This window comes from Vigna unguiculata, chromosome 2 (assembly GCF_004118075.2).
Source record: "Vigna unguiculata cultivar IT97K-499-35 chromosome 2, ASM411807v1, whole genome shotgun sequence".
Taxonomy (NCBI): domain Eukaryota; kingdom Viridiplantae; phylum Streptophyta; class Magnoliopsida; order Fabales; family Fabaceae; genus Vigna; species Vigna unguiculata.
Window position 1 is genome coordinate 8,350,692 of NC_040280.1, and position 11,377 is coordinate 8,362,068.

Sequence of the window (11,377 nt, forward strand, 5' to 3'; positions counted from 1 at the left end):
AGATTAACTCTTTTTGGTGTAGAACTTTGAAAAAATATAGTGTATGATGAACTCTTTGAAAAATGTCCAAATAAAAACGTAAATCGGGTAACAATAAAGAGATCTGCTGATAGAATGCATTATTAAAAAATACCATGAACGAAAAAAAATGACACCAAGAGAGTTGAAGGTAGAAAAATGAAGAAGATGAACGGGTTGCTTGTAAAAGGTGGAAAAATACAGATAAATTGGTAAATAAAAAGGTAGATTTTGATACAAATTACTTACCAGTTAAGTTGTACAACGAAAAAGACTCTTGAATCAGTTTGAAATCTTGATTTGAAGCCTGTATCCAGAAGAAAAACAGTTAGATCAAAGTAGATAAACGGAAAAATAGTTAGATTAACTCTTTTTGGTGTAGAACTTTGAAAAAATATAGTGTATGATGAACTCTTTGAAAAATGTCCAAATAAAAACGTAAATCGGGTAACAATAAAGAGATCTGCTGATAGAATGCATTATTAAAAAATACCATGAACGAAAAAAAATGACACCAAGAGAGTTGAAGGTAGAAAAATGAAGAAGATGAACGGGTTGCTTGTAAAAGGTGGAAAAATACAGATAAATTGGTAAATAAAAAGGTAGATTTTGATACAAATTACTTACCAGTTAAGTTGTACAACGAAAAAGACTCTTGAATCAGTTTGAAATCTTGATTTGAAGCCTGTAAACAGAAGAAAAATATAAGAAACAGTTAGATTAAAGTACATAAATGCCAAAAATAGTTAGATAAAAAGTTTTTATAAACCTGATGTTAAATTTGTCGCAGTGAACCATATTAGACATGTAGCAACCCTAGAAAATACCATCATCGGAAAAAAATAGTTAGATCTGAGAAAATAAAAGAAGAATATGAGTTGTTCGCTTGAGAAAGGTCAAAATGAAAACGAAATCTGCGTAATAAAACCATATGTCGCAGTGAACCATATTAGTCCTGTACAAAAACGAAACAAATAGTTAGATCTAACAAAATATAAGAAGAAAATGAGTTGTTCGGTTGAGAAAACTCAAAATAAAATCGACTTCTGAGTTTAAACCTGTAAAAAAATGCATGAAAAAGTTAGATCTGACAAAATATAAGAAGAAAAATAGATGTTCGCTTGAGAAAACTCAAAATAAAAACGACTTTTGGGTTTAAACCTGTAAAAAAACGCATGAAAAAGTTAAATCTGACAAAATATAAGAAGAAAATGAGTTGTTCGCTTGAAAAACTTAGAATAAAATCGACTTTTGGGTTCTTACCTGTTAAAAAACACATGAAAAAGTTAGATTTGACAAAATATAAGAAGAAAATGAGATGCTTGCTCAAGAAAGGTGATAACACTTGCGAAAAAAGAGATACAACATCTTCAGATCTGCTTAAAAAAATGATATATTCAGATCTTCTCATTTGAAAAAGTGGAAAAGAGGAAGATGAAGAGGTGTTGTTTGCGCGTGAGAAAAACAAAGAAAAGAGGAAGGTTGAGAAGAAGCTAAAGATTTGGTGTTCGCCATGGTGTTGTGTGTGAGTGATCCAGAAACAGAGGAAGAAGCTGAAGAGGTTTGAGAAAGAGAGAGAAGAAGCTCTGAAGAGGTTTGAGAAAGAGAGAGAGAGAGAGAAGACAATGAAAATGTTTGAGGAAGATAGAGAAGAAGTTAAAGAGGTTTGAGAAAGAGAGAGAGGTTTGAGAAAGAGAGAGAAGTTTGAAAGAGATGATATTCTCTGTGGGATACGAAGAGTGAAAACAAAATGTGTGAAATTGTTTTGTTTTTGATTTATTTTTTTATCTTGAAGATTCTGAGAAGATGACACGTAGTCATTTTTTCCTATTGTAGAAAGAAAAATTTGAATGCAAATGATTCAGAAAGATTAAAATATTGAAAAAGTTACCCTTTGTTAGTTCACAATTGTATATAATATTAGATAACAATCTTTTATTTAATTATTTTCAAGATTAAAGCATAGACATATAAGGAAGATAAAAATTACCACTATCAATCATTTCTACTATGATATCTTTCCCATATTGTGCTCTGCTTAGCAAGTCTCCATTTTTCTGATCTGAGTTTTCTTTCCAAGTAGGTGGTGTAATTCATTCTTTTTACCGGAGAAAGTAGATGATGGGGAAGTCTCAACTATTTGACCTTTTTCATTCTTTTGCTTTCCAGAGAAATTGAGATGGCCTTTCCTGGTTATAGCCATCCTAGCTGCAGTTGTTGGTAGTCAAGCCATTATCACTAGAACATTCTCAATCATCAAGCAGTGCTCTCCATTAAGTTGCTTTCCAAGAGTTAAAGTCATTCACACATCATCAAAAATTCATGGGCAAATATATATCCCTGAGATCAATTGACTATTGATGATATTGTGTTTGGTAGTAACTATATTGGGCAATGCCTCAGGTATGACACTAATTGCTATTTATCTATACATTAATTTTGCAGCAATATAATATGGAACTAGAAGTATAAAAAATATTCATTTCTAAGATGGAATTGTAAGAAGTTAGCTTTGGTAGCAAGCAGACATTTAGTTCTATGCTTGAGTTGAAATAATAAATAGGAGGGGGAGAGGTGTGTTAACAGCATGTGTTTTTTTTACAAGAATATGACACACTTTACTTTGCACAACAGGTTTGGCAGTTATCACAGTGATGTTGGTGACCACCTGTTTGATGTCACTGGTTATTGTGCTATGCTGGCACCAAAATGTCCTCCTTGCACTCGGATTTGTTTTCATATTTGGAACCATTGAGGCTCTCTTCTTCTCTACTTCTCTTATCAAGTTACAGCAAGGAGCATGGGTGCCTGTAGCGTTGGCTCTAATACTTCTGACTTTCATGTATGTTTGGCACTATGGCACACTCAAAAAGTATGAATATGATGTTCACAACAAGGTTTCCATCAACTGGCTCCTTGGCCTAGGTCCCAGCATAGGTATAGTCCGAGTGCGTGGGGTTGGCCTGATACACACTGAGCTAGTTTCTGGAATTCCAGTAATCTTCTCCCACTTTGTAACCAACCTCCCAGCCTTCCATGCAGTCCTAGTTTTCCTCTGCATCAAACACGTGCCAGTTCCACATGTCAGACCTGATGAACAATTTCTGGTTCGTAGTATTGGCCCGAGAGAGTTCATTAATTATTGAATCACTCAAAATTAAAGTCTAAAATTAGTTCTGAATGTCATCAATCAAGATCAATCAAGATAATGTGATAAGGTGTAAAAATAAATACACTACACACAACCATTCAAATACATCTCTATACTTCTAGCCCACGAAAATCCCATATATTTAATCTTCAGTAACAAAGAGCAAGTATATAAAGTAGTGTGAGAATTAAGGTATGCATACCTCGTGCGAAATGTAGTTCCTCGATTCAGACAACCTTTAGCCAATATTTCAGTAACAGTCAAGGTTTCCTCCATGCTAGCTCCGGATGCAATCACAACACAGACAAAATTTCAGTTCTAGGTGTAGAGTATGAGCGACACACATTGCATTTCTAACCATAAACCCATACTTAGTCGTCATTAGGGTTTTAGTGACAAAATTTCTCACCGTAACCCATGCTTAATCGTGATTAGATTATTAGTTGCAAAATGAGAGAAATCAATAGAATTAAAAATTACAAACCATGAAACTAAATCAAAGAGTTCACTAGAATAGAAAACTACCATTCTTTCACGAAAACATCAATCAAATAAGTCACTGTCAACACCCAATTTCGTCCGGATTGCATTTTTTTTTATTTTATTACCATATTATTATTATTATTATTATTATCTTATTTTACTTCAATTTTATCATGTCTCTTTATCTTTCTTTTTTTATTTTCCCTTGTTTTCAATTTTATTCCTTTTTTATTTATTTATTATTTATAAAAAATAAAGGAAAAGGGAAAACAGATTAAAAAAGAGAAAAGAAAAGAAAAAATAGATTTGAAAAAAAAAAAGAGGAGGCTAGCCCGTTCCTCATTTGTTACCCTGAAACGTCCCACTACTGCTGCTCAACACACAAAAAAGGAAACTGCATGGTGACTGAAGGAAGATGAATGGATTGATTGAAGAGGGAAAATAGACTCTGTTGCATACAGAACAGGCGAAGAAGCAACTGCCACTTCACCTTTTGTACATCTCTCAGACCAAAGGAGGATCTCATAAGTAAAATGGAAAAAATATAGGGAACGGGGGATAAATTCACAGCAGGAAGAGAGAAAAAAAAATACAATTGATATCTAATTCATATTCAGATTCATATTCAGAGCAACAAAGGAAAAAGGTAGACAATTCATATCCAAAGCAACAAGAGCAACAAAATAGAGGGGAAGCAACGAGAACAAAGAGTTTCAGAGAGAACAAAGAGTTTCAAAGGGAACGAGGAGCTTCAAGAAGTATGGTGTGTTGGATTTGTTGTGTTTTGTTCTCAAACGTATTTGTGCGCATATGTCCCGCATTATCTCGCTATTTATTTCTTTCATGATCCAAACTTGTTATGCATTGTTGCTCAAGTATCGCTGTTACAAACACGTTTAAGCATCGCCTCATCCTACTCCCCCTTCATGGTCTCATGATCACCATAACCCCAAAACCAGTTCACCGTGATCAACTCAAATCAACTTAAAGCTCAACGCACGCCAACATTTCTAGCATTTCCATTCGCAAAACCATTCGTTCTCGCCATTCTCCATAACCAATGGAATACTCAAAGTTGTAAACATTCCCACCGAACCTATTTTCACCATTATCTCATCCTCCTTCAACATCAAGACTCCATTCCAACATGTAAACAAAACACACAAACAACAAACCAGAATCACATTCATTCATCATCACTGTCACACACTCAAATTCACCATCACAACCCAGCACAAATCAAAAACAGAAAACAGTGAGAAGCAACGCCACCGGCGAGTCGGAGTTTCGCCGATGCGGATCATGTGCGAATTAGTGCTAGGGTTCAGCCATGTTGATGTGAAGAAAGAGAGAGCCGAACTTGTATCTCCAGCAGTGTCCCCGGTGGTCTGAGAGAAAACTAGGGAGGCGATCAATGTTGTCGACGGAGGTCCTGGACGCTACGGCGGAGGCCGCTCGAGCCACGCCTGAGAAGAGAGGGAGCAAAGGTCGAGCATTCTTGGTTCTCGACGTCGACGTCCCTAGTGGAAGTTGGTGTCGCCGGTGATGTCTCCGACGGCAGGAACGCGGCGTAGTAGCCACGAGTGTGGCGGTTCTTAAGGAGCAGATGCATGACGGCGGCTCCTAGAGCAGGCGTCGATCTCGCGAGAGAGAAGGAGAGAAGGGGTGGCTTCCGGCGTCGACGGTGACGGCTCCGAGGCTGGAGCGGCATGATGTACGACGACGGAGCTCCGGGATCCGGCCTATCTCGCGCGCGGGAGAAAAAAGAGAAGGGGAACGATTCGGGGAGTTGGATTCTTGCCGGCGATGCTTCCGGTGGTGGCTGGCGTCGACGGCGGCATGTCTCGCCGGCCGTGGGACTTGCGGCAGCGGCACCTGCGGCGGGAGTCTTGGTGGCTCCTTGGCTCGAGGCATGGGAGAAGGGGCTGCCATGGTGAGGGGAAGAAGCATTTGGTTTTCTTAGGGTTTTCTGAAAAAAGGAAAAAAAAAGGCTGCAGGCCTTGAACCCTTCGTTACCACACGTGCCCCTTTTTTTTTTACTTCATTCACCCTCATATGCTACGTTATGTTTCTCCTTTCTTTCTTCTCGTGTACACCCCATTTTTAATCCCTGCACCTCCATTTTGTGTTTGCTTAGCACACCCCTTTATTTACTGCACGCACCCCACCTATTTCTTAATACACCTCCCACATATGATACGCATGCACCCCATATATTTGTTTATTGTTTTTGGGCTTATTGTTGTGCACCCCCACTAATCATGTACCTCCATATTTTTGTTTTCCACACTCATCCTTCTTAATTAATTTGTTTCTTTTTATTTATTTACTCTTTTTTCATTTATTTTCGTTTTTTTTATTATTTCTAAAAAAAAAAGAAAAACCAAATATTTGAAAATTATTAAAAATTACAAAAAAGTAGACAAAATCTAAAAAAACAAAAATAGTTTTCTTTTTCTTTTAGTGTCTGTCTGACCGTTCGCGTCGTGTGACACGTATTTTCAAGAAATTCAAAAACAAATACAAAAAAATATATAAAATTTCAAAAATATAAAAATCAATATTTTCAAACAAACAAGTTTTTTTAAGAACAACGTGATCCTTGATTCCCGACTGTGAGATACGTAGGAGCAAGGCCAGTCCTTGTTAGGTTCACCTCCCAAAAATCAAATTATTTTCTCAATTGTTTTCTAAATATCTTTCAAAGAACTACGTAACCTTGATTTCTCATTTTGAATGAGAATACATAGGACCAAGGTCAATCCTTGTCAGGCCCAAAAAATAAAAAAATATTTTTGTTTCTTTTTAACATCTTTGTTTTATTATTTTTGGGGAAAATTAACATTTTGAAAATCACATGGTCTTTGCATTTTTTTAATTAAGGTACCGCCCTCAGGCGGGCGCTGTAGGGTGCTAACACCTTCCCTACGCGTAATCGACTCCCGGATCCAAAATCTGGTTTTTTTGCAGACTTGTCTTATCTTTATGGTTTTCCATAGTTTTCCAGAATAACTATGGTGGCGACTCCAAATCTCTTTTTTAATCCCGTTTTCTTTTTTGGTTCGCCGTCCCGTCGCGATTCCAGTTGCGACAGATGGCGACTCCACTGGGGACGCTAGAGAGTCAAGCCATTTAATTAAATATGCAAACTTGATGTGATTTTCCTAATGTTTTCATTCCCCCTCTCTTTTATTTGTGTATTCTTGTCTTTATATGTGTTTGTACATATTTGCTTCTTGGATTAATTGTGTGTGGATTACTTTGTTTATTTCGATGTATATTTTGGAATTGCACTATATTTGCCTGGGAAGTTTTCTGGTTGTTTTGCAGGTGGGGGTTTGGGTATGCATCATTCTCCCTTCACACACACACACATTGCGCATTACATGAGTGGGGCCTTATACCCGGGTCTGTCTAACTTAGAATTAGAGGGGATTGTGTAGCAGTGCCACAGTGGATGAACTTCCCAAGTGGTCATTGTGAAAACCCCAAGTAGAGTTTGTTTGCTCCTTTGGTACTCTCACCTCTTGTTGACTACCAACTGTTGTGAGAAATGCCATGGAGTGGGCCATAGCTCTAATGACCTCGACCATTAAGTACTAGGAAACCATCCTTGTGAGTGCATGTACTTCGCCTTAGATCTTAAGCATCGAACCTTCGCTAAGGCACAAAGGGAGATGTGTGCAGTTTATAACTCTAATTTGTATCTTCAGCTTTTGTCTATGCATCTTGTACATATCACCCTATCATCTCGTACATCTTTTTTTTATTTTATTTTCTCATTCTTTTCTTTTTTTCTCCATACTTTTTCATGGTCTTGTCGCATTTTGTTGGTTCTAGGTAGCAAATTATAAAGTTGTGATTAAGTCCTCAAAAGAAAATGGAAACTAACATGGGATTTGGAGACGGGGAGCATTCAAGTGCAGACACTTTGAAGAAAAGGATATCAATCAAAGCAAAGGAAGGTAATCTGAGTGGCCTCCAAGAACTAGTGAAGAGAATGAAGTCGACCCAGAGGGATGCATTCAGGGGAAAATATGGGAATTTGTTGAACCTGTTAGAGGTGGAGGTCCAAACATCAGCGATTACTACTTTAGCTCAGTACTATGACCCACCCCTAAGATGTTTTACTTATCAAGACTTTCAGTTGACGCCAACAATTGAGGAATTTGAGCAGATCTTAGATATGCCTCTCGAGGGCAATGCTCCAAATAACAACCTCGGACAATATACCCCTGTCTTGATGTTGTCTGAAATAATGAAGATACACCCTATGAAGTTGGAAAGCAAACTCACAATTAAGGGCAAAGCAAGGGGCATTCCTCAAGAATACCTCAAGTGGTACTTGCACCAGTTAGCTGCGGGGGAAAAATGGGAAACATTTATGGATGTACTGGCCTTAATCCTCTATGGCGTCATGCTTTTTCCTAATGTCGAGAATTTTGTTGACTGTGTTGCCATGAATGCATTTGTGGGATACAAAAGTCGTTCTGAAAATCCTGTCCCTGCCATTCTAGCTGAGGTGTATGGGACTTTGAATCAATGTCATGAGCTTAAGAGAAGGAAGATGTTATGTTGTTTACCGGTGTTGTATGTATGGTTCATCTCTCGTGTGAGTAAGGGCACTTTGAATGCTACATGTCCTGTGGAGGAGCTACTACAATGTAAACCAGAGATAAAAGGGGTCAATGAATGGGCACAACTCTATGCAAGCTTAAGTGAGGAGAAGATTAGATGGTGTGCTTCTTGGCAGTAAAGATCGTATATCATATACCATTGTGGCAATTACTCTAATGTGCCCCTCATGGGTATCCGGTGTTGTATTAATTACAATCCTTTGCTAGCACAAAGACAATTTGGGTATCCTATGAGAGGATCGCCAACACCTGCATCCCTCGCCACATTGCGAATTTATTACGAGGAAGGGACTTTTGCTGAAGTGTTTCACCAAATTAGAGACGCTTGGGGCAATATTGTTTGTGCAGAGGGGGACCCAAGATCATGGACTATTGATGAAAGAATTCCTTACAACCAATGGCTCGCAACAAGGGTTAAGGCAGTCAAGTTGCCATTCAAGTTGATTTCTCCAGACTCGAATGTTGAAAAGAGGTTGTTGAATGTTGAGGTTCAACAAGCGAAGTTGCTGAGGGCAGAACTAGAGAAGACGAAACAGGAAAATATCACGTTGACCAATGACCTTCAAAACCTGTAACAAAATTATGCAAACCTCAAACATGATAAGATGGAAAGCGAGTGGGCGCATGAAGAGTTGATAAGAAAGCAGAAACAAGACCTAACATCAGTTAATGTTGAGCTGAGGTGGAAATCCCTAGAGTGCGGTATAACAGAGATATCAAAGCGTGTTAGAAAAGACTTGTGTGATGAATTCAAGAGGGACAAGCAAGAAGCACTGGAAAAGTTACAGGACATACAGATTAAACTTAATGATGCCGAGCAGCAGGTGGAAGAAGCAGTGGCGAAACTAGAGAAGGAACGTTTGCATCATGCAGAATCAGAAAAAAGACATCGAGAATTGATGGTTCAAATGAATGAATATGTCGTGGAACAAGGACGAATTACAGAGCACTGGAAGACATGTTTCTCACAGCTAGCCTCCCTAGCTAATGGAGCCATCGAAAATGTCCCTAAGTTACTAGTCGATGATGAGTCTGCAATGTCGATTTTTAACCCACCTAAGGGGATTGAAGCTTTCCTCAACCACTACAAGAAACTAATGGAGGAAATGAAGAATGTGATGGTCAGGGCCCAAGATAATTAATCATGACTTCCTGTGTTTCAAACATTGTGGACTTAAATGCTATGGATGTTTTATTGTATGGATCACATTGTTGATTCTGTTTTGTGCTAGTTTCCATTATGCTTGTGACGGTGTTTTCACAACTTTATAATTTCTAACTAGAATTGGTTGCATTATGTCATCTTTTCTCTTTCTTTCCATTTCCTTTTTATTCTTTCTTTATCCATTGCACTCAATAAAATTCAACTAAAATGAAAGTAAAATACGACTTTAAATCTCCAAGACACCCTATAGGACGCGACCCTATCGCAAAATCATGGAAAACCAAGGAGAAACCTAAGAAATGATGAAGGCCGATATCCAACAATTGAAGAGTCAGATGAGTCAAATCTTGGAGGCCTTGAATGCCATGGAAAACCCTGGAGAGACGTGCACACCACAACAACAACACAGGGTTCAGGAAAACCAAAACTGTCCTCCATCTAGCCTCCCCTCGAATTACATTTCACCCCTTGGAGTGGACTCGAGGAAAGTTTACGTTCAAAATGTTGAAAACAATGCGGTTGAAGAAGAAAATAAGCTTGAATCTGCTACTTTCACGTGCTCTGGGGAAACCACTCATCCAGATATCGTGAACATAATAGAGGCAAAGCAACACAAGGTGAAGTCTGTCACTGCACCTAGGGACGTTATGGACGAAGAGAGTAAATTAGAAATGCTTGAGAAGAGGTTGAAAGCCATAGAAGGGGAAAGAAATTTTGCATTCAGTGATGTTGCTGGACTGTGCTTAGTCCAAGACATGGTGATACCCCCAAAGTTCAAGTTGCCAGAGTTTGAGAAGTATCGAGGGAACACTTGTCCAAAGAACCATATAATCATGTTTTGTCGAAAAATGACTGCTTATGCTCATGATGAAAAGCTACTAATTCACTTCTTCCAAGAAAGCTTAACTGGCATCGCTCTGAATTGGTATACGCTTTTGGAACTAACTCACATTCGTTCATGGAAAGATCTGGCTGACGCATTCTTGAGGCAATATGGATACAATAGTGATACAACGCCTAGTAGGTTGCATTTGCAAAATATGGCGAAGAAGGAGTTTGAGGCGTTCAAAGAGTACGCTCGAAGATGGAGAGAGATTGTTGCTCAAGTAGTGCCACCTTTGCCTGATAAAGAGATGGCAACTATGTTTATAGACACTCTGGAATCACCCTTCTGTGAGCGTATGGTGAGTAATGTTTCCTCAAGCTTTGCAGACTTGGTGATAATTGGAGAAAAAATTGAAATTGGTGGGAAGACAGGGAAGATCGCATATGTTTCTACCATGATAGCGAGTGTGAACAAGTCCAGCTCTAAACCTAGGAAGAGGAGAGATGGTAAAGCTCAATCACGTCCCACTGCTCAAATACCCTTGACCTACCCTCATTTCGGAGCCTTTCCAGGACAAAATAGGAGACTCGACCCTGACTCAACTTCCCGCCGAACCGTTGTACATGGAAATGTTGATCAAGACAATAGGATTGTGAGTTTCACTCCTATCCCTATGACCTATGCAACATTGCTCCCAAGTCTTCTCCAAAGAGGTTTGGCCTCTATTTGTCCGATGAAGCCTGTCAAGCCCCCGTACCCCAAAACTTATGACGCAGAAGCAAGATGTGATTATCATGGAGGGGCTATTGGTCATTCAACCGAAAATTGTTGGGGACTCAAGCGTAAAGTGCAATCCCTGATTGATTCAGGACAGTTAAAGTTTGAATGAAATCAACTCACCACTGAGGCAAGGTATGGCAACGCTTTTGCAAATGCTATTGAGAAATGAAGTGGGCTCTAGGACCACATAAGAAGCCATAATTCATTGTAACAGTGAAATTGATGTTGTTTTGTATGCTTGCTATGAGGACTTTGCTCATTAATGACACGATTTCATCCATGAACTTCACTGCGTTTAGTCATCACGGGGTTTCTCC

General features: G+C 38.7%; 1 protein-coding gene and 1 long non-coding RNA gene across 2 annotated transcripts; one reads left to right on the forward strand and one right to left on the reverse strand.

Annotated features, from left to right (window-relative positions):
• Nucleotides 1-2,610: 2,610 nt before the first annotated feature.
• LOC114174293 lies at nucleotides 2,611-3,826 on the reverse strand. The gene is made up of 2 exons (XR_003602675.1): nucleotides 3,372-3,826; nucleotides 2,611-3,073 (listed from the first exon to the last, which is right to left on the reverse strand). It is a non-coding gene; the product is annotated as an uncharacterized LOC114174293 (long non-coding RNA).
• A 5,927-nt stretch (nucleotides 3,827-9,753) lies between these two features.
• On the forward strand, nucleotides 9,754-11,169 carry LOC114174431. Its single transcript, XM_028059274.1, has one exon. The coding sequence runs from the start codon at nucleotides 9,754-9,756 to the stop codon at nucleotides 11,167-11,169; it is 1,416 nt and encodes a 471-aa protein (XP_027915075.1).
• Nucleotides 11,170-11,377: the final 208 nt, after the last annotated feature.